At 39.2% G+C, this 24374-nt stretch overlaps 1 protein-coding gene across 1 annotated transcript in view; it reads left to right on the top strand.

Moving 5' to 3' along the window:
* LOC107756681 (slit homolog 3 protein-like) overlaps positions 1 to 24374 on the top strand; it is a 175540-nt gene that overhangs the window by 11459 nt on the left and 139707 nt on the right. The window contains exons 3-4 of the mRNA XM_016573881.1: positions 3408 to 3479; positions 6112 to 6183. Of these exons, the coding sequence (XP_016429367.1) occupies positions 3408 to 3479; positions 6112 to 6183 (144 nt within the window). The remainder of the gene's footprint in view (positions 1 to 3407; positions 3480 to 6111; positions 6184 to 24374) is intronic.

Raw genomic sequence — 24374 nt, 5'->3', positions numbered from 1 at the left:
TTGAAAGGGACTTTGACCCAGTTAAACATATTAAGAAAATAATTGCATTGTATAGAGTAATTGCACATGTAGAACAGAAAAGGGCAGGTGTATGCTGACGTGACCCTGAGCCGTGCATGAGAGCGTGTGCATGGAAATGTTTAGAGTCGAGGCAGCTCAATAGCAGCATGCTGAAAGGGAGTCGCCTCCAGCACAATGCGAGGCATTCGGCCTCTCAGACTCAGTATTCCACAGCATGGCACTAATGCTCCCTGGCAGACTCCAGCTTTGAACAGCATTGCCCCGCGGGCATCTGGTGCGAGTCGGGGCCGTTGAGGCACTGCCAGGGAGCCTCTGAATTTAAATTCTCTGTTTACTGACTCTGCTGTGAGCTGAGACTTGAAAAATCATGTTTGAAAGCATAAGTGAAATGAAAAGCTTTTAACTTTTTTCTCAATCCCTCTCCCCCTTTTTTTTTTTCTTTCCAGGGATCTGGACCGGAATAACATCACCCGGATCACCAAAGTGGATTTCTCTGGCCTCAAGAACCTGCGCGTGCTGTAAGATGTCACTCTGTATCTCTCGGTCTTACAGTTAATCCTTCCGTTAACTCCCAAGTTCCCCTCCTCTTCCGTGTTGTCTTTACAGTCAAAGCCATCAAAGGGTTCGAGGCTGAAAGCCGGGAGGATTACGGCACAAGTCATACTAAAACAAACTGACATTTAAGCTGAGTAAATCCAACACATTTAACATGACCCTGTGACTGAACCTCGCATGAAGTCATCGCCTTAGATGCAGTCAATCTTCAAACTTGTTCTTAAGTTTGAAGAATATGTGACAATATATTCCATTCCAGAAACGTTAACCTTTAGAATAAATACTGTAAATGACGGACGGTTGCTAGGAGAGGCGCAGGGCAGTGGTGATCTAGCAAGTTGGGCTTCTCTGGAGAAAGTGTTCTTTCAGCTTAATGACTGTAATCATATATTTCTCTGTGCTGTTTTCTTCCTGAACGAGAGCCTGTAAAGAGAGTGGAATGGAGATAAAAATAAACAAGTGAAAAAGAGGAGTAAAATAAACACCCAAGAGAGCAGTCATAAGCAGAGGCAGTGGCTGGCGGGCAGCACGAGGCAGTTTAAGGTGGTTTATGATTAACGGTCATGGCGTGCACCAAAATCAGCCTCTCCCTGGGCCCTGTGAACAGCCTCGGCAACCCTTATCTCTCTGGAAGGCTTGTGCCGTGATCCCCTCTGTCTGATAGCTCGGGACAAGCATCCAGTCACACCTATGCACTCTCCCACGCTTGTGCTTCACTCTGAAACATAGACTTTTCCCACGCTAAAAAGAAGTGTAAGCTGCACTGTAATTTATTAGTTTCAAAAAAGATTTGAAATGTAGGTTCAAATTACATTTTACATCATATGATATTTTACAACCTGAACTTTTAATGACTTTAAGATACAGTTATGAGGCTCTGTAGGGGTTCTCTCTATGAAATCACTTCCTGTTTTATTTATTTATTTATTTTCTGCATGTTTGTTGCAACACATGACTTCGATTGGCAGACAAATGTTTTTTAAACCATTATTATTATTATTATTTATGGAAGTATTTTTGCAAAGAAATAAATTAATTTGGATTAATAATAATTAATAATAATAAATTAATAAATTAACCAGGACAAAAGTTTAGGATAATCTTGGGACAAAGATCTTTCTCACCCAAAAGTCCTCAGAGAAGTGCCATTTGCAATGTAATTTATTTCTAAATCAATAAATTAATAAATAAAATAAGGAAATACAAATTAAAAAATTAAACATATCGGAATTATTAATTCATAAATATAAAAAGGGTTTTGGAGAGTTACACCAATTGACATTTTACAACTGGAACTAACCTTGCCTTGTCATAACATGGCCATAATTTATGACTTTGACACACAATTATGAGGGTCTGCATGGGCCCTCTGATATCATTTCCTATTTATTTTTTACACTCCTGCATGTGTCTGAATTTTGGTTGCACCATTTGACTTTTGATTGACAAATGTGTTTTAAACATTCATAAGCACTGATCAGTTTTGTTTTAAAGTAATGATCATTATTATATTTTTGTTTCCTAATAAATTAACAATAATTAAATATTACAGTTAAAGATTGACCTTACTTTGGGACATAGATCTTTCCCATTCAAAGGTCCTCAGGGAAGCACCGTCTGCACTGACCTGGGACTTTCCTATAAACCAGCACTTGGTTAACGCTTAAGGCAAGAATAACAAAGACTGTTCCAGCAATACCATGTGTGTTGCCTCACCCTTTCAATAGACAGGTCTTCTACTCTTCTTGTCAGCCCCTGTGAAAGCATAGGTGTTTTTCCTGTGTCCCATATGTTTCTATGCAAAACTTCAAAACATTTCTATAAAGACGAGAAAGACAAAGAACAGAAAGAGGGAGAGATGGTGAAAAATGAAGAAAAAGAACCGTTATTATTCTTCAGCACACACCAAAACCCATCTGGTCGGGATCGAAAGGGATTACGTTAAATGCGAATACATAAACCACGGAGGGGTTGATCCCCCATTTGTAAGAATGAGCCGGATAGTTACTCAGGCACAGATTTATGATAGATGCAGACTATATGATATGTTTGTTATCAGTGAAGAATGCAATTATTACGAACAAATCAATTTAGGCTCGTCCTGTGGGATCTCTTGTGTTTTTGGACTGCCATGTTGGATTGTGCTTTAAAGTTGCGGCATTCGTAAAAAAGCCCTTGGCTTAGCCAAATGTCTCATCTCTTCCTGACAGAATGATATGACAAAGCATGGATTATGGCTGTAAAAACAGTTGCGTGTCTAAACATTTGCTTTAAAAACATCATTCATAACCCCAGAAAGCGGAAGTCCACTTTAGAGGCACTTTGCTTCAGGATTGTCTCTCTTTTTGGAGGATTGCTTGTATTATCCGGTGCCGAATGTAATTTAGTGGCTGTGTGCGTCCAATGCGTGTCACTGCGCGTTTGCCCTGATTCAAAGAGACTCAAACATAAACAAGAAATAGCTATGGAGATGTGCTGTCTTTGTAATGCATCTGGAAAATTTTAAGGGCCCTGAAATATGACAAAGTCTTCAGAATAGAGGAGAGCTCTGAAAATACCCTCCGGTACGCCGTCACAAGCATGCTGGACATGAACGAGGGTCTGCTGAGGCAACCGCACACTTCATAAAATCAGAGAGAAATCTGCTCTGGTTTTCATGAGGAAAGCCTGCATGCTTATCGTGCGCTGTTGTGACGAAGCGAAGTCACGAGGTTCTCTAGTTCTCTTTCAACTGTCAACTTTCAATATTTTAAGAGACCTAATCAATGTCAGTTGAAGTTGAATCGCCGGAGTTGATTGGATATTGAAGTTCTTTTCCCCCCCCTCCACAGACATCTGGAGAACAATCAAATAAGTGTGATCGAAAGAGGAGCATTTCAGGACCTCAAACAGCTTGAGAGAATGTAAGTATCAAATAGAAGAAATGATTGAACTCGCATGCTGTTGTGATACATATTCCACATGTTTCTCTATGTGCGCTTTGGAAAAAAGAATTTGTAGCTGTTTACGAGCAACACATTGACCTTGTCAGTTTTAATCTACAACATCTTCACAAAAGCGAAAAGAACTTTGAGAACTTGAAAGTGACCTCCATAACTTTCATTTCAAGTCCAGCGGGTTTAATTGCTCGTTTGCCCCCTGACATCTGGAGCGCAGCCATTTGCTCTTTTCTGGTGAGAATCTTAACACTTCCCAGTGAAATTGACCATAGGGTCAGACCAAACATGCTAGCTATTACTGCCGTTGGACAAGGTTAAAGAATGCCTGGACTGTGGTTTGCCTGTGTTAGCATCCTTGAGTTTGTTTATGTGTAGATGTCTCAGTGCGTTTCATTCCTTGTAAATGTTTGCACGGTTCTGTCTGTGTTTAACCGAGTCTGTTGGCAGCTGCCACCACATGTTAGTTACGAACGTGCATCAAAATCAGCAGCCGTCATCGAGAGTCTGTTTACCACCTCTGAAGAATCTGTCTCTGTGGTGGTTTTGTGGGTCTGGTTTATCTGGATCTTAAGATCTACATTCCTCATTGTGTCACTCGTATTTGGAATTTCACAGCGTTTAGCTCAATGACCCGCTCTCAACGGAGAAACGGCCAGTGCGTTCACTTGTATTCCCTCCATCTGACACCCGAGTGTGACTTTTTTTTGTTGTTGTAACCCAGCAGACATATAAATAGCTTGACCCCACTATGAGAGCAAGGGCTCTGGAATTAATGATATGGAAACAGAAAGAACAGAAATGTTTTCATGCTACACATTGTGACTTACATGGTGCTTAAAAATAGATTATAAAAAAAGGTTCAACAAGAGTCAAATCTGAGGCAAGTCCTTCGCCTGATCCTTCAAACCCTGTACATCAAAGCATCTGAACTGAGGTCAATGACAAATAAGAGCGTCTACGATAAAGAAAAATCTTTTAAAAATCTACTTTAAAACACTCGTTGAGTTTTTAGAACCATGCATTTTTATTTTTTATTTCATCTTGATTTTTTTTATGGTGTAAAAATAATTTTATATAATTTAAAAAAAGTTAAAATTAAAAAATGTAATTAATATAAAAATGTAATGCGGTGACCATCAAATGAAAAAAAAATCCTTACACCATAAATGTATGTGAGTGTCCTAATGCTTTTTATTTTTATTTTCTTTAAATATACACTACCATTCAAATGTTCAATGTTTTTGAAAGTCTCTTGCCAAGACTGAATTTATTTGATCAAACTACAGTAAGAACATTAAAATTATGAAATATTATTAACAGTATTCTATTTTAATACATTTAAACTTTTTATTAAAATATAATTTATTCTTGTGTGCTTTCAGCAGCCATTACAGTTTTCAGTGTCAAATTAAGAAATAAAAAAAACTTTAGAAAAGGTGTGTTAATTGTATTTATGAGTTTCGGTTAATAAATTGATAGAATTCTAGTCACTGACCCACATATTCATAAAGCACAATAGACCTTTATCAGGTTACATGCCATATCAAATTTATATCGGAGGATTTAAATTAACAAGGCTGTGAGGGATAGAGTCTTTACAACGGCACTCACTGTATAAAGGTATTAGATCATGTAATTTTAACAATTCACAACTGTTTTATGGAGTTTTTGTTTTTTTTCCGAAGGAAGTTTCATCAGTTGAACAGTCTGTATGTTATTAAACAGCAGTACAATCCATTGAACACACATTATTTATATCCCTCATACTGTAGCTTTGTTTTCATTCCTGTCAAAAATTAAATATGGCACTGCCCTGACTAAGGTCTATTACAAGATCCATTTATGTTATTATTGATATTACAAGATGTTGTCAAGCAGGCTCAGGTATGGAGCTGAGGCCGTAGCAAGAGAAAACCAACTCTTTCCTTCAAGAATGAGTCTACCTGAAGGCTACAGCAAGGAACTAAGTTATAAACGTTGTAGATCCTCAAAACAAAACGCTAGTGATGTTCCTCCTCCACATACCTTTGGTTTGCTCTGTGACCCTGCATGCTATTATCAAAACCCATACTCGCGTGATAAGGGTCATCCTATCAAAGCCCACAGTCAGTCTGGCCAGGCTCACGTGAGTGATAATAGCCTTTAAAGAGCACTGCTGGAGATAACCTAGACCATGTTCAGAGGAAGTACATTTGTTTCCCATCAGCCCCAGCACAGCTGTTACTCCTGAGCCCAGGATGTAGCTATTGGCCAGTCATGATGCTGCTGATCCTAATAACAACGTTGACTCGGCTTGTTTCTTTAATCAGAAAGACGGATTGGTCTGTCCGTGTGTCGTTTGCGTTTGCCTTGTTGTCTCATCCATCTAGGTATTCAGATGCCTGCATGTCGCTGTGCAAGTCAAACAACCTTTCCATCTTTGTTTCCCTGGTTTTTTACTCTCTCTTTCTGTCTTGGATAATCTAACTACCCAAGTGCATACCCACTGATCTATACTCTGCATAAGATCATTCTTACGTTACGTTTCTTCGCTCTTGACTGTAGATGTTTTGACCACGCTAACTCTTGCTCTTTCCCTGTCCTCTCTTCCTCACAGCCGCCTGAACCGGAACCGGCTCCAGGTCCTGCCAGAGCTGCTGTTCCAATCCACACCCAAGTTGGGCCGCCTGTAAGTCATCGCTTCCCTTTGATATCGGTGCCTGGAAAAGCTTGCGGTCAAACTTCCCACTGTTTTAATTTTGATCATTGTACTGGAAAGGATCTTGCTAAAATATTTGACTTTCCCAAACGCTGTTTTAAGGACGCTGTCAGTGCAGGGATGTTCTCTGTGTTATTCCTTCAGCCCATTCAGATGTGATTCTTTTAGATGGACCGGGAATCCGGGCCAAGCTTAATGTGACACGACCTCTCTTGATGGAGAGGGGAAGGTATGCTAGAGGGAATATTTTCCTTGGTTAAACGACATTCTTATTCTGAATATTTTCCTGCTCTGCTTTGAATCAGGGACATTTTTGGCTTACCAGCCGCGGGATACTTCATTTATGAATTTACAATCGTCAATATATCTAGCGTGATCAGGTCAGGCCTGTGCCAGAGCAAAGGTTAAGCTTTACAAGTGTTTATTTGAAGCCGATTTTGACACAGGAGTCACTCTAGAGCAGTGGTTCCCAACCCTGGTCCTGGAGGCACCCCAACACTGCACATTTTGCATGTCCCTTTTCTCTGACACTCCAATTTCAGGTCTTGGAGTCTCTACTAATGAGCTGATGACCTGAATCAGGTGTGTTTGATTAAGGAGACATGTAAAACGTGCAGTGTTGGGGTGCCTCCAGGACCAGGGTTGGGAACCACTGCTCTAGAGCACCATTAAGTTCTGCAAGCGGCTTTGTGTTTTTGAAACATTTCCATGAAGCTACAGAGATTGGATTGGCTGGCCCAGATTCTGGCATTTGAAGCTTTGTATATAATAGTTTCCCTGGTTTGAAAGATTACTAGACATGAGTGTCTTTGCTCATCATTCACAAGTTACTACTATTGCTTTGCACTAATGTACAGTATGGCACGGGACTGCAAATGGTTTTTAAAGCCAGCAACTCATAGAACATGCTTTTCTAGCTTGATATTAATGACATTATATGGACTAGAATTGGAATTAACAGTCTAATTTCTAAGCCAATACCGATAACCGATAATGATAACCTGATAATTATTTTCTAAAATAATTTGATAATGATAACGATACTAAAATGACAAATTGTCTAAATAAATAAGAAATAAAATGCTAAAAACTCTAATTAATAAATGCTAAAAGTGAATGTAGGCATCACATTATAATGTACCACATGAAAATTAAAAAAAATAAAACTGCTCATTAATTGGCTGTTATATTATATAACAGAAACTAGATTGTGATTCTATTTACACTATGTAAAAATAGCAGAATTTTCTGTTTATACATAAAAAAATGGCTGATATTTGCACCTCATAATTGTAGTACATTATAAAACTGCATGCAGTCATAATATATTGAGTGTAAACTATCATATTTTAAATGGATGACACTTTATATCGGGACAAAAAAAAAAGGCCTGTCAGATATGTGATGGGAAAAGAGAGAAGAATGAGTTCAGCAAAAGGAAGATTCGAACTCAGGTTGATCGCGTCGAAAGATATGCCAGTGAGCCTTTTGTACAATGCGCGTCTTTTGTAATGTTGTCTACGCCAACCAGACATTGGTGGGTGGAGCTAGTGTAAAGAGCCTCTGCTAACAAGGTGGGCTGTTTGCACTTATACTCCGTTTAATGAAACACTGATATTTATCTGTTATAAATATCTATCTGATACTTGTCTATACTGTATTTTGATATTTGTCTATTACAGGGAGATAATGAGCTGGCTCAGGCGGAAGTCCAAATGTTTACTATAAATGTCTGTTCTTCTCTTTTCCAACAGCAAATGTAAAGTACAGTTTATTTGTTCCATCTCATTTTAACATTTTCTAAATGTAAACTGGAGTACGCCTAATGAAGATTGTCCAGGGCGGGAGCGGTTTATGGCAGGGTTTGTAACCTTACCTTGTCAAGGTTCGTTACACTGGTTGATGTTAGTGCGATATGAACGGCCTCACCCATAACCTTCCCATTAAAAACCTCAAGACTGGCCAGCTGGGGAAAGCAAGCCAACCGTGTCGCACACGGGAAGGGTTAGACGGAGCTAGGCTGGGGCCGTCCATGGCCAGCAGAGCTGGAAACACTGACAGGGGTCAGGGAAAGGTAAAGAGCACGTTTTAACGCTGAGTAAGACTCAGGAGCGGAATGAAATGCGAGCAGAGGACGTTGCGGATGAATAATGAAGAAAAGAGAGAGGATAGTGGCCTTTGGGCGATGGAGACTGAGAAAGACAGGTCTGTGGGTCGTGGGGGAAAAGCCCTGCAGAGACGTGTGCGGTAACGACTGCCGGAGGCCATTTGTGGTCAGCACTCTCTGCAGCCTGGAAAGACTGTGGTTACAGTTACAGATTTTACTGTGTGGGCTCAGAAATGCACCTCATACTCAATGCGAGCGCACTTACACACTTTATCCGAGGGATTGGTCAGGCTTCTAGAAGTTCTTCCACCCTTGCCCTGTTCTTAGAAGTCTAGATCTCTCTGTCTAGCCGGTGAAACCGAATAATGAAAAGCGAATGACGAATTGGAAAGCAGTCTTGAACATGCCTGCTCCTATTTATTTACGGTGCAGCTGAATGAGCCCCTATATTAACTTCAGTTCCTGTTCGGAGACGGGCCCCTGCGCTGGTAGTGTAGGATATTTCGGTCAGTGATACCCATGAGACCCAGCCATTACCCCAAGCTCAGGTTGCATGTGATTGGTGCATTAAGAGGAATCGGAAAGCAGAATGCATCATCTTGTCTTATGTCCCCTTCCCATCAGCCAATTTTAAACTTTCCCTCTTTAATCTTCTGGGTGCAATTATTCCGGCAGAGGCGAGCAGTTAGTCGGCATGAAATGACCACCAAACAGCGGCAATTGATTGAATCTCGAGTTTGCCTGATTTGGGTGCCGAGGTTGGATTTTTTCCTTCCCTCTGAGCGCACGTGTTTGTTTGCCATAGTTTTTTCATCACGAAGATGTCTTTTGTTTCTCTCGTTCTATCCATGACAGGTTTATTTGCCTTCTAAACGGTTGTTTTCTTTTATTTAACAGAAACAAATCACTGTCCCACACATTGAGTTTTCTCCCCTCGTGCTCTGCCCCGCTCCTGTTGGCCTGAAGCGGTGGAGTTCAGCTCGACAGATGGGCAGGGGGTCTGGCTCTCTCAGCCTTGCAAACACAAACCATCTCTCAGCTCCTGCCTGGATCTCAAACATGACTCCAGAAGTCTGCAGACTCTCTGAAGCCATTTAGCTCATTGGTTCCCTTAATGAGCTCTCCATAACGTGCTTCAAAACGATTGCTGTTTTTACAGAGTGCACTGTGCTTTTAAAGTCTTGTAATGACTTCTTATGGCACAGTTAAGCGATTGGTTAATGACTTATTAACCCTTATTGCAGCTTCACCTTGGAATATTGTTCCAAACCTGTGTGATTTTCTTTGTTTTGTTGATCACAAAAGGAAAAATGTAGAAGAATATGCTGGTCGTGCTTTTACAAAGAATGTGGAGTACAGCTTTCATGCCATGAAAGTCTCCAAAACAGCGCAAAAGTACCGTAAATGTGGTTCACATGACTGTTGCACTGTTCAAACTCTGCTAAAGTCAGCTTTGTACGAAAAACCAATCAAAAGTTAAGTGGATATTCACTGAAAAAATCTTTCAATCCAGTGGGTTGTTAATTGCTGAGACGCAAAACAAATTTGTTGACAACTCGGACTAATTCAAACTCACTGACCAAATGATTCGGGTTCGTGAACTGGAACTGATTCTTTGAAAAGATCTGAATTAAAGGTTCAAATCACTACCTCTCTCAAGAAGTCTCATAAATGCTCATAGAGAGCTAGGGTGGATTTTCAGCCTGTTCCTCTCACATAACTATTGCATGTCTTCAGAAGACTGGGAATATAGTGCATGATTCATATGAAGAGTTTTACAGTGCTTTTTTTTAATAATTTTGGAGCTTGACAGTCCCAGTACTAATTTTCTTTTATTATAATGACTGGCCGGGACTGACATGAGGGTGTGTAAATAATGACAGAATTTTCATTTTTGGGTGAACTACTCCTTGAAATATTTGGGTCCTGAAAAGCTATAATAAAAACAAGCAGTTACTGCTCTGCTGCCGTATAAATGGTGATTATCAAGTAATAAGGGATAATACTGTAACTCTGTCATTATATTGCTGTGTAAAGCGATGCAGTGTTTGTCTACCCACAATAGCTGGCTAATAATTCAACATGCCCCGAGCACATAAACCATAGAGCTCTAGCTCAGGCCTTTCAGAAGTGGCCTACTGATCGTTTTCAGAGAAATGAACCCTCTCTGAATCCAGCCAAGCGTCTTCCAAAATAGGGCTGCGCTCAGCCAGTTTCAAAAAGCTAGACAGCTTTGTGATTTACTCCGAAGACATATTTAGATAAATACAAGCTACAAAGACGTTGGAGTCCTGACAGAAAGCCAACTATATACAGAAAGCTCAACGACTTAACTTTTTTTTCTCGAATTGTACTGGCTTCCCAGGGTTGTGAGCTGATTGATGTACACTAAGGGACTTTGAAATTCACAGTTTGGACCTGGTAGTGGGAAATGGGTGAGCTTAACCCCCCAAAGGCAGATCAGTCAGAGGAAGCTAATATTCCTACCTGAGAAATGTTAATGACCTGGTGTGCTGTTCTTAGATGGAGGCAGTGGCATTTGCCGGTAGCTTCTTAACCTTGTCAGACTCGAGGAAACCAAGTACATGTGGGTCAGGCAGAAACCAAAGCGGACATCTGCTCGAGTCACTGCCCACGCAGCACTTTCTGTTTCCGCTGACAGGAGGAATAAATAAATAAACCTGTTTACACTGTTTTGGTGAAGGAATTAAGTTGCATAGTGCTGTTTTGTCAAACTGCTACATAATGCCAAGTATGGAAAGTGTGAAAATAAACAGTTAGAGGGTCAGTAAAGATTTTTGAATATACAATTCAAAGAGAAAAAACTAAAGTTTAAGCAGTTCTCCCAGCCTGACTATCTGAGAAGTGCTCAAATCCCCTCTAAAACCAGCCAACAAACTGGTCTGACCAGGCAACCAGTTTAGGCTGGTTTAAGATGTTTATTTTCATCAGGAATGTGTTGTAAATATGCTTGCATTTAAGTTCAGGTCAAAAAATGTGCCCTGTTGCTGACATGCAACTGTTCAATGAAAGTACACAATTTTAGATCAAATACATACCTGCCTATAAATTGCTACCAGTAAGTAAACGTTTTTTGAACTATTGAAAGATGTGAGCATGAATATCTTCTGCATGCAGATGTTCAGGTTCAGTCAGCAGCCAGATTCTCTCCTACACCACAATGTGTAGTTTGCAGCTGTAGGCAAAATCTAAAATGCTGGCTATATATTTTATTGGACAAGAGGTTTTTATGTATATTGTGTGCACCAAAATATCCCATTACACATGTAAGCAATTTAGCATCCAAATAAAGAAAAACGTGCACGATATGGGGGAACGTTTAGTTAGTAAATTTAGATACACTTAAGGCCTCCTTTTCACATCGAGATTGTGAAATACGTTAGTTTAGTTTCCTCTGCGGTTTATAAAAGTACAATCTGTGAGGGTGCAGTGCAGTATGTTTGCAGTTGTGCAACCATGGTTTTACCGTATGTTCAGGTTTCTGAATCCGAGAGGTAAAAAAAGTCATTGCATTTTCACTGAAGGCTGTTGACTTGTAGCCTTGTTATGCATTTCCCTCTTTCACAGCATGCTGTGGAATCATATCCTCTCCCTGGACACTGTTTGTGCCTCATTCAGACACAGATCAGGTGGATCTGGACGACAGGTTGACTCCGAGAAATGGTGGCCTGTGGGAACACTGTTTGCTGTATTTATGGGGGAGATGGGGTAGGTCTGTAGTGTTAATAAATCTCCTGCATGCTGTGGGGCCCACAGAGCCACCCAGTGTTCCTAAAGCTGCACTGCTGTGTTCGGTGTAGAGCAGCTCTGTGTCTCTCATGCACGACTCCACAGACCCACCAGAGAGAATCTTGGGTCAGTCTGTAATGCAGAGTAAACTGTTGATTTATTTTGTTTTAGCAAGGCCTGATTGTTCAAAATTAACCTAACAGTCTGTGCTGTGTCGTAATAGCAGTACCAGATGTTTTCAATATTAAGTATGATAAGATAAATCTACGTGGCGTCAGAGAAAGTGGTTTTGCACTGCGGTATTCATGTTTAAAGATTTTCTGACTTCTTCGCATTTGCTATTCTAAGTTCACTGATTATCTGACTTGGAATCATCATGACTCTATTAATCAGCTTAGCTAGAGGCAGGATTAATTATTATTATTTCGTTATTGATTTCATGTTAACCTGCATAAATGATGTTCATAAAATGTCTTACAAGGCTGTTGATAAGAGGAAACCTGCAGGGGAATTTGTGTAATGATGATTGATTTAATGCTCTAACATCTGAAATGCTTATAGAGATTAATTGAAGTCAACATGAAATCACTTTATTTTGACACTGTTAGTTTTTAATACATGTTCCTGATCTTTTTATGTTTCATAGGTTAAGCCATCTCATTTTTTTCAACCTACCAACTACTTTTTCCATTGTGGAATGGAACAATCCAATCTAACTCGAGGCTAAAATCAAGTTTTGTTTTGTTTTGTTTCATTTTTATTTTATCATGTTGACTTTATAAACTAACAGCTGCAAGCCAAAGTTCTATTGCCTGCTGCTTTAAAGGTATTTTGTGGCAAAGGAAGAATTTCTGTTCAAATACTCGATCTGCATTTTAGTTTACATCACCTGTAATTGCTAACATGCAAAATGTGAAATGCGTGCATTGGTACTTCATTCAAGTTTTTACAATGATCTGCACTCTGGACTCAGCCAAGATGTGTCTCAGGAGAAAGAGCACTCAGAGTACCCCGCTCTACAGAAGCAGAGAGAGGGGAAAAGGCCTAATTCGTTGTGTTGATTGAGGGCGCCTATAATTTGGGAAATAGTTTGGGGCCATTATGTGCTGGGGTGTTTATCACAGGTGGTTCCCATGACGACCGGTTGAGAAGGTAATTGGATTTAAATGAGCAGAACTGCTTGCACATGTTTGAAAGAGCAAGAACGAATGCACTGCAGTGACCACGCACTCGTGAGTTTCCTTCTTTAGCAGCACAGCCTCCAAATGAACTTTCAGCCTCTTCCTGAGTTTGAAAAATTCAAGAGCTGCCGCTCTATCATCACTATAGTCCCATTAACATCACCCAGACACAAACCAGCACACTTTCACTGTGTAGATCTAATCTGTTTGGTAAAGATCACTAATGCTACACCACTTATTAAAAACCCAGGGTCAGAGCTACATGATTTGTGTGTATGAGTGAGAGTGTGTGTGTACTTGTTAAAAAAAGAAAAAGAAAAAGAAAAAAATCAGTTAACAAAGTTGTGTAAAAATAACCATTTAAATTTTTTTTTTATAAATTTTAATTAAATTATAATTAAATTTTTTTAATATATATATTGTAGTTGTAGAAAGAGGTCTATGCTCACCAGTGCTGCATTTATTTGATAAAAAATACAGTAAAAACAGTAATCTTGTGCAATATAAAAATTTTTAAATATGTTGTAAAATGTAATTGTAATTCCTGTGATCAAAGCTGTATTTTCAGCATCATTATTCCAGTCTTCAGTGTCACATGATCCTTCAGAAATCATTCTAATATGCTGATTTGCTGCTCAAGAAACATTTCTGATTATTATCAATGTTGAACACAGTTGTTCTGCTTCATGTTTTTGTGTAAACGGAATCATTTGTTTCAGGATTCTTTGATGAATAAAAGTTCAAAGAGCAGCATTTATTTGAAATAGAATGTTTTTGAAATGACTTTAATATCACTGTGGATCACTTTAATGCATCCATGCTGATAAAAGATAAAAAATAATGTATGTATATATATATATATATATATATATATATAATGTATGTTTATATATATATATATATATATATATATATATATATATAGTGATTAGTTTTCTTATAGACAAGATTGAACAGGATGAAACCTAACTTTGAAATCAGTCAATTTAAAGCCAATGCTAAGCCCGGTACCATGCATCTCTGTGCATTTAGAGGCATTAGATTAATTGTATACATTAGACTTCATGGTTTTATTTAGGTTTAGAGTTTCCTCTGGTTGATAAACTGTTGAACCCATCTTGACACCCTTGTTACTGGAAGTATTAACCGTTCCGTTTGTTTTTGCAAGTGTGAACAAAGCACAAAATGAGTCCGAGGAATGTTTTTGTACAGAAGCGTGCATCTCGGAAAAGCCAGGGTGAGTAAAACAACAAACAAAGCCCCATTAGAGCAGCGGAGCTCATCCTGACTGGATTCCTCCCACTGGCAGCGGTGCTGTTTTGCCCTTCACAAAAGGCCAGGAAAGCATTCTGACAGGCCAGCACTTTTGCGCCGCGCTGCTGTGTTTACAACATCCTCTGGATCAACAGCAAGTCAAGTCTAGCTTCTGTGCTTGGCTCCCGCATAAGAAGCACTTGTCTTGTTGATGTCAAGATGCTTGAAATCCCAACGAAAACGCTCTGGTCAAATGTCAGAGCTTTTTTTGACATGCCTGAGATGGCACAAAGCGGCACAGTCAGCATGCCAGATGTGCCAGTAGCAACTGAGTAGGGAGAACAGGCGATTCAGGGCAAGTTAGTCATCGACCCGGCCATCCAGAACTGGACGCCTGGCTTGCCAGCCACCACACACACGCGCATACACACACACACGCTCCAGGGCCGGTTTACAGTGAGAGCGGCACGCTAAACAAAACGCTCTGGTCAGTTTATGAGAGTGAAAGAAAGCTAACAGTTCGGGTTCACTTCCAGGCTGCCCTTCTTTTATGACGGACTCAATTGTCACTTAGCTAATTACAGTTTCTTTTTATGATCCGAGGCCATGCTCGCAGCCAGCCTCCTTCAGGCAACAATGGGAAGGTTTGTGGTGCGCGGAGGACCTAAGTGAAAACAGACGCTTCTCCTCAACTTTCTCGTTGTTGTTTTTCTCTTTTATCTTCCTGTGCGACTCCACAAAGTGAGTTCAGATATTCAGACCTCCATTAGTCATTCTGGCCACCGCATTGCGAGGAGGTACTTGGCTGAACTCGAACACCGAGCGGTTGGTCATTACGCACCCAAAACGCACACTTAGACAAGCCGCTAGCTGAATATGCATGCCTCATTGCTATCTATACAACATGCTTGGGAACTCTGCAATAGAGTCTTTGGACATCAAATCTGGGAAATATGCACAGATAAATTGTTACATTATGTCATTTCTTTCCCCCTGCTTTTGTCTCTGTTGGCTCCGTTTAACTCGGCATGCCAACATAAACTGGGCCTCAGAAGGAGTTCATTTTAGATTGCCGTGTGTATGTGTTTGTAAGTGCGGTTTGCATTGTGTTGTTTCTGGAATGGGTTTGGATGACCCTTTTCAATGGGTGTGTATGAGATGTGTTGTAATGTTTACTCATTGCTGGACAGGTACTTGTCTATGAAAAAAGCAGCATAGAGGGAAGTCCAGGGTGCATCAGGGCCATCTACGTTGAATTGTGTGACCACTTATGATCTTAGACTGTATTTTGTATCATGGGAATAGTTTATAAAGTGGAGAGGGTGGAAAATTAAAACATCCCCTCTCAAATCATTGTTAAAATGCGAAAATTCATGAGAAGAAAGGTCCATTGTCTGTTATCAGTAGTGTAGCGATATATGAATCATAACTTACACAGATGTCACTATTAAACCAAGAAATTGTGGCAAATTGGTATGACCAACTGAAATTTTTGTGGGGAAATCTGTCGCGAAAGTCTTGGAACATGTGGATTCCTATTGAAATAAATGGATTTTGTCGGTGAAAATTTGCCAAACAACGTAAATCTGACCACACGTTTACTCACAAAAATGTTCATTATCAGAGTGTTGTTGAAATTTCTGAGACTAAACGAAAAACATGATTTATGACGATAATTAAGCGATTTTAACTAAAATGTACTGTTAATGAAAATATGAGATTAGACAGATATATGAAAAACATAAACGTAATATTACAACTGTATCTGCACAAAATGATGCAAATGCATGAGTGAACCTGAACTAAATTATGTTCTAGTCAGAATGTATATCATGTTGTGAATATAGAATATAATAGAATAGATAGAATAGATCTTTATTGTCATTGTTTAAAAAACAACGAAAAATTGTTTAGCAGCACACAAGGACTGGCAGAATAGAAATATACATAAATATAGATATAAACAGCGAAAAAAGAGGTATTATAACAAAAAAAAGAGCAATGAGGTATATACACTAGTATATGCTTTATGTGCACTAGTATATGCACTAGTATTTTTATATGCACTTTTTTTCTGTAACAGAAGTTGTTCTGGATTCATCTCCCTCTGGTTACTTTAAAACCCCTTCACAAAAGAAATCATCCGAACCTCTTCTTTAAAGAGATAGTTCACCCAAAAATGAAAATTGTCATTATATACTCACCCTCAAGTTGTTCCAAACCTATATCAGTTTCTTTATGTTCTTTATTTTGTGTTCTTTAACAGAACACAAAATATTTTTTGAAGAATGTTTAAAGAAGAAAACAGTTGACAGTAGCCATTGGATTTTTTTTTCCATACTATGGAAGTCAATGGCTACCGTCAACAGTATTTTTGGGTGCACTGTCCCTTTCTCTTGTGTTTTTGTGTTTTTCCCATCAGCCTTTTAGGATAAAGCCATTTTTGGTCTTTGTATGCTTACAGGTAATATATAGAATGACTAAATATTTGATTTAATTTCTCTTCAAATAAAATTAAATTTTTGTCTAAAATTTGATACCATCTTAGTCAAACTAAAATTGAATATGATGTGATGAAATGTTGACTAAATTTAAAGGATGCTTTTGTCAAACGACAAAAACTCTGGTGGTGGATAGCACTTTTTCCACAACTATATCATTTCAATAATCAAATAATTACTGTGAAGTAACACCAAAGCAGTGTTAATTTCGTTGAGGAATAATTTTCGTCATAATTCTCGTCAACGACATTTTTTTCACTGACGACAACGAAACGATAACGAACTAAAATTCTTTTTGAATGACAAAAACTATGACAAATATGTATTGACATTTTCGTCAACGAATAAAAACGAGAAGAAAATGTTAGGGAGGGATGATTTGGGAAGAGATTCATTCAGCACGAATCTGCTGCATGGTTCGGAGGTTAGATGCGAACATATGAACTGGTCGGACAAAAGCTAACATAGACTTTCTGCACGTCTCATAAAACGTTCAAAAATGTCAATATGTGGGAGTAAGAGAAGAGCAGACATATGGATAAATCTGACGACGCAAGAGAGAACTCATTTCGGTCCGGTTTTCTGAGTGCAGACGCTGAAGCATACACACACAGAGAGCGCGTCTCACAGCGCGCGTGTACTCTTTCGCGTCGCATGAATGGAGAATTACACTCAAAATGATGTTGAATTGTCCATTTGACGAGTATTCATGTAAACACAGTTGATTACGTCTTAAGTGAACGTAAACAGTAGGGAGAACGTTTATCAGTACATTGCATCCATTGCAGCTGTGCATTCGGTTTTAAAGGGATAGCAGCCTAGTTTAGTTGCTATTGTCCGAGTCATTGATGTTAATCAAGCAAGAACAGAAAGACAGAAAATCACGCACTGCTCTTCACTGAAAAACTTTAGGAGCCCTAAAGATTAATCTTAATTTATTTATAGAAATAAATATGTCTGCTTGAAAGAATGAAGAATATGGTAAACAATTTGCTATAAAGAATGCATAATTAGCCTATATAACCATTGGTATTTCATTAATAAGAAGACCATGTCTTTGAAGTGGTTTTATTTAATTTTAACATAAAGGCATGTTGTGTGTCACCGCAGTTAAATCGGTGTCTATCATGATAAAACCTGACACAATATCAAACCTATATAATGAGTTTGGAAATTTTAGAGAAATGCTTCATAAATGCACTGTAACTAAACCCATTAGATTTTAGCCGACTAAATTTACTGTAGATTTAGTCGACTAAAATCTTATGATATTTAGTCGACTAAAACTAGACTAAAACTAAAAACAATTCAGATGACTAAAATATGACTAAAAGTAAATGGCATTTTAGTCAAAAGACTATGACTAAAACTAAATCAAAATTTGCTGTCAAAATTAAAACTGCATCAAAGGCGTGTGGGAGAATGAGCTGTCCACCCAGCCTTCTCTAGTGACCTTCAACACACTGCAGATGTTGCCTAGAAAAACAAAACAAGTGTTTTTCTTCCTATGATCAAGACTCTGGAGGGTTGTATGTGATTCACTGCCTTCCTACACACTTGGCGCACAAACAATGCAAGACGCACTATGGGGTGACAGCCACGTGCCCCGAGAGGGTCTGTAATCAGACGTAGATCATTATGCCATGTGTCACAGAAACGGCTAGCGGTGCTTTCGCAGATGAAAATAACAGAGCCGGAAAAGCCTGGGGTCCTTATTAGCCTTGGGAATCTTTATCAACAGTAGCTTGGAGCGATATACAAACAACCTGAACAAGAAACACACAAACTAAATGAAAATAAATAGAGGCTGCACTGAAGTAGCCTTTTGCCACTGCAGACGCTTGAAAGGGAAAAGAAGATTGTGTTTCTTACAAAGACGTTTGTGCAAGCGTGCAGCATTGAGAAAAGATGAAAGTGGTTTCCTCAAGGAGCTGGAGGGAGAGATGAATGTGAAACACGACACAATGTGATCAGCGCCAGCGCCACGTCCAATAAACTATATGTCTTATTTAAAAAGAGCAAAAAAATGGCTTCATCTTAAATGGGAAAAGCACAAACACGCGTTAAAAGTGAGGTTGTGGACGATTCTTTTGCACCCAAAGGGTGTGCTGGGGCGAGGGGATTTTGGGGTAACCAAAGGGAGATGATTCCAGAACGACATGTGTCTTGTTTGACTTGGATCTGAATCTGATTTTTCAATTTCAGAAAAAAATATGTTTACTTGCACCTATTAATCATGGAGAAGAAGGGGTAATGCGAAGTGAAAACTGAGATCCCTAATTCCCAGGGTCTTAATGACAGTGTTGCAATGTTATAAACCAAAGAAACTAAAAGTTGAAGTCTTTTTCGTTCTGCTGTAAACCACTGAAAAGTATCTGGCTGTGAGCTCTCTGCCACAGATTTGACAAATTTTTTATTTATTTTTTTGAGGATTCTGGGTGATTGGATGAGCAGTCGTCATGTGACTTTACACTGAAGGTCTACTGAGAGAGGCATTTAATAATTAAATAAGTTATGCATGTATAATATATATATATATATATATATATGTTATTTAAAATTCTATCCCCCCCCCCATTTTTTATTTTTTTTGTTACATTATATAGTCCAAACTTTAAGCATGACATGTTATGGTAATGAGAAATTAAGCAGCACATTCTTTAAAAATCTGAAATAAATCAGGAAATCACTTGTAATATTTATTTCCACTTATACTACTTAAATTGAGGTCATTAAGGTATTTTTAATACTTTTTGTTCTGCAAGTATGCATAAAATAAAAGACTTTTACATTTTTGCAGAAAATTTCTATTTCAAATAAATGCTGTTCTTTTGAACTTTCTATTCATCAAAGAATACTGGAAAAAAAAATGTATCACTGTTTTCCTAAAATATATTAAGCAGAACAACTGTTTTTAACACTGATAAAAATAAATTATAATAATAAGAAATGTTTCTTGAGCAGCAAATCAGCATATTAGAATTATTTCTGAAGGATCATGTGACACTGAAGACTGGAGTAATGATGCTGAAAATACAGCTTTGATCACAGCAATAAATTATATTTTAAAATATAGAAAACAGATATTTTAAATTGTGTTTAAATTTTGGATCAAATAATTGCAGCCTTGGTTAGCATAAAAGACTTCTTTCAAAAACATTAAAAAAATAATAATTTACTGACCCCAAATTTTTACTGTCATCAATTTTAATAATATAATTTAATTTCTCAGTAAGGGCACATGAAAGAATGTGGGCAAGTAAAACAAGAGTGACGACTTGTGAAAGAAGAGAAGCGGTAGTATATGTCACAGATTACAGCCACGGCGATCTTATCTCCCTCCCCACCCTGAGGAGTACATATGTCAGGCTTTTATTAGGTGTGTCCTCATGTTGATTAGCTGTTGGCTGAAGAGACATTGGGGAGTTTACAGGGCCTGCTCTGTCGATAGGGTGTCCTTAACATCATATGTGTCACTAGGCCGATCCACCTACATATTTACAATGTGAGACAAACAAGGAGGTAAATCTAAATGTCTGTTAGCTCTTGACTTTATCCAAGAGCATTAGCCAGGGATGGACTTGACGTGAGGGATTTGCAGTCATCTGGTGCGTATGTGATGACCTCAGAGAGCATATTTTTGCATTTCTCCCATTTTTTCCAAGCGATGCATCAACGCTTCACATTTAAAAACATGTGAGATTGATTAAAGGTCCTTTTGTAGGCCTGAAAGCTGCCGCGCACACGGTGCTGCAGGCGTCACTCCCTCATATGGTCATACTGTTTTATGAAAGGTGTCTGGGCACTGTCATGTTGGTGAACGTGTGTGTGTGCATGTGTGAAGACCTCTCAGAAACGTAAGGAGCCTGGAGAGCACAGTCCATGTGGCTTTAATAGTCCATGGAGAGGGTACATGTCTAGGCCACAGGCTCAGTAATCACCGCTGACCTTGACTGGCAAAGTGTTTTTCTTCATGTGGTTCAACTGACCTCTTGTATCTGTACAGAAACAAATCTCAACGTCTCATTAGGCTTCATGCGTTTGTTTCTGTAAGGCTTTGGAATTGCGGGTGATTAGCACGCGCCGTGAGCCATTTGTGGATGTACTGTGCTCCGAGACTCTTATTGCGATGCGTGGCCGCTAAAGTCTTCGCCATTTCCTGTGGCCCCCAAGATTCTCGACACACTAATTGAGGCCATGTTCCACCTATAACGCTCTTTTAACGAAGCCTAATCAAGGCGCCTGAGAGGCCACTAATGCACGTGCGTCTGATTCACTTCCAGACTGGTCCACTTTTTCATGTGACGGGAGAGTTATGGCGGCCGTGCAAAGTGGCAGACGCTGTTTTTTTACGACGTGTCAATGGAGCAGTTGACAGACCTGTGGTTTGGGGCCTCCCTTGAAAGTCAGACGAACATTTCTAATCCTGGATTATTTAATCCTGCTTATTTTCGGCCTGGATTCCTTAGGGGACATCACAGACAGGCCTGGCTTAGGGTTGCCAAAGCCACACTCGTATATCCCATTGCCAGCCACCTCCACTGGGGAGCTTTTCTCCTACAGACGGGAATAACGGAGGCCGAAATGGGGAGGGGGGGCGGGGGGGCGGAATGTGGCGTTGTGATGTCACGGCAGCGGCGGTCACAAAGGAAGGAGGCGTCCCTCTCCGTTGACTCACTGCAGCTGCCAGGCGTCCTCGGGATAAACAAGTCAAATTACATGGTGTAATGCCTGGGACCGTGAACCTCACTTGAGCAAAGGCTCTCTTATTCTAATTATGACATTCATTAATGCCGAGATTCTTGGAACAAGGACTTTAATCCTAACACGGCCCCCCAAAGCTGCTTTAATTCTGTGGGCAGGTCTGGAATGGGGAGCCTGGTCTTGGAAGACTAGTGTGGTTCATGCAGAATCATTACTCTGTCAGTGTCTTTGGTGGTTAAATGACATTTAGAGACAGCCTCCATTTGCATATATTCATATAATTTGGAACAGATATTCATATCAATCATTTTTTGTTCCCAAGTCTATTTTTGGGTAAATTGTGTTAATCTGCACAGACATTATGTTCTTTAACAACCCTCATGTAATTACCCCCAGTGCACTCTGACAAAACCATTGTCTAGAACAAAAACAAAAACAGTTTCATAAATCTCAAGAGGATATTTTTATCACTATAAATCTGTCACACCAAACTCGGTCCCTTGAGAACCTCCCTTGGCTCTAGGATGCCCTAACACGGTTGCTAAGGAAACGCTGCCGAATGCTTGACATTGGCTCTGGTGGCAAAACTGTCGCCTTGTTTTATGATGATTCTCATGTGTGATGATTTGCTTTAACATTTCTTTGGCAGACAGGCGACTCCAGGAAGGTTCGGTGAGTGGCATTCTTTACCATCTTTGTGGGAACATCCATAAAATAACTTGGGACCAAGCTCTGCTTTAGAGGATTATTTCACCCAAAATTACTTTTTTTTTTTTTTTAACCTCATGTTGTTTTAAACTTATATGACTTTATATCCTAAGTGGAATGCAAAAGGGGAAATTTTGAAAAATCTTACTGGTCAGTCTTGTCGATTAAATTACAATGAATAGGGACAGAAGCTTTCATGCTTCAAAAAGGACAAAAACACTATAAAAGTGTCTTCAATGTGGTTCATACAAATCTTCTGAAGCCTTCTGATAACTTTCATGTGCGGAACAGACTAAAACTGCTTCGACTGGACCGTTGAGTCAGTGAGTTGAGAACCAAATCAGTCCGAATTAATGAATCAGTTGTGTACAACAACAACTGATTCATCGAAAAGGTTTGTCTCAAAAGAATTAGTTTATTTTGGTCTATTTCTCAACCAAATCTAGCTTCTGGTATCTTATAATAAACCTGAAGTGTAAGCAAGTCATGTGCACTACTTTTATGATATTTGCCGTTTTGTAACTTTGGATCTTGACAGTCCTAGTCATCATTCACTTTCATTTTTATTAAAAATCCAAGATATTCCTCAAAAATGTTTTGATGGAAGAAAAAAAGTCTTACAGGTTTGTTACTGTACGTTATGAGAATACACAATTTTTATATTTGAGTGACTTTGACATCTAGACCAAATATTTATATATCTGTTATTCTGACATTTGTTTGAATGATTTAATACTCAGGGTGCAAAAGTTGAGTCTGTGCCATGTTATTGTTACATTCAACGTTTTCACAGCTTTACTTTACATATTCGTCCCAGAGGGTCTCCTGATAATGAGATAAAGTGCATGGCTGTTTGATTGGCATGCGTGCTTTCTACATGTAAACGTTAGCTCTGTAACGTAGCGTTGTTTGTTTTTTTAAAGTGGCAGCCCTCGTTTCAGTTGCCTTCAATTAGCCTTGAGAGTGCCCTGACCTACACTGTCCCCTTTCACAAGACTCATTGCAAATCATAGCACTTAAACACAATCGCATCAGAGCGGGAACAATTTCTCACTTTCAGAGCGCATTAGCTTACATAGACCGACTGCAGTTATAAGTACTTATTTCCAAGAATTATACTCTCTGATGCAGTCACTCGCTCCCACAGTGACACACACACATTAATCACCCGAAAAATGCCCTGGGTTCCAGTAATAACCGAACACCATCCTTAAGTAGCACAGCCCCGTTTCTCAATAAATGAGCCCACTCAGTCCGGAAGAGCTTTTGACTGTGGAGATGAAAGGCTCTTTGGGGAGCCCGTATTAATGAAATTTGCTGAGTGAAAACTGAGCCGCCTGGCTGGGCCCCACCAGGCCCTCACCTGGTTACACTCGCTCCTGGCCCAAGGTCACGGAACTGGAGCCCTGACAACACTTCCTCCAGTCCTCACAGCGCACACACATTCATGAAAGGCTAATCCAATTCCTGTCTTCCAAACAGACTAGAAAAAGTACATCTGCTTGTTTTGTTACACTGAAAAATGGTTTACAATGATATTTTCAATGATATGCTATATACTGTTACAGGCCTCTCCGGAATACTTGATTTTGACTGGTCAATCACAACATTCTCTGGTCAAATATTTGTTCATAATGCCTGCTAAATTATAATTAACCAACGTACTGTAGTTGTTCCTATCGTAAATAGTCATGCTGGTTTTATGTCCCCATTATCCCTCCACAGTCTATTTTCCTGGCTAAAAAGACCTGTTTAACCTGATTATAAAAAGATATATATATTTTTTTCTGTGTAATAAGCAAGATCACAATAAGCATAAGCATTATCACAAAGGGTTATACATTATATTATCAGGGTTATACATTATGCTTTAAATTTACATATATGGTACACTCTCTCTCTCTCTCTCTCTATATATATATATACCGTATTGGCCCGAATATAAGACGACCCTGA

The sequence above is a fragment of the Sinocyclocheilus rhinocerous genome, unplaced genomic scaffold (genome assembly GCF_001515625.1).
Source record: "Sinocyclocheilus rhinocerous isolate Xijiao unplaced genomic scaffold, SAMN03320098_v1.1 scaffold892, whole genome shotgun sequence".
Taxonomy (NCBI): Eukaryota; Metazoa; Chordata; class Actinopteri; order Cypriniformes; family Cyprinidae; genus Sinocyclocheilus; species Sinocyclocheilus rhinocerous.
Note: the sequence above shows the minus strand (reverse complement) of the source record. Positions and strands in the feature narration are given on the sequence as shown.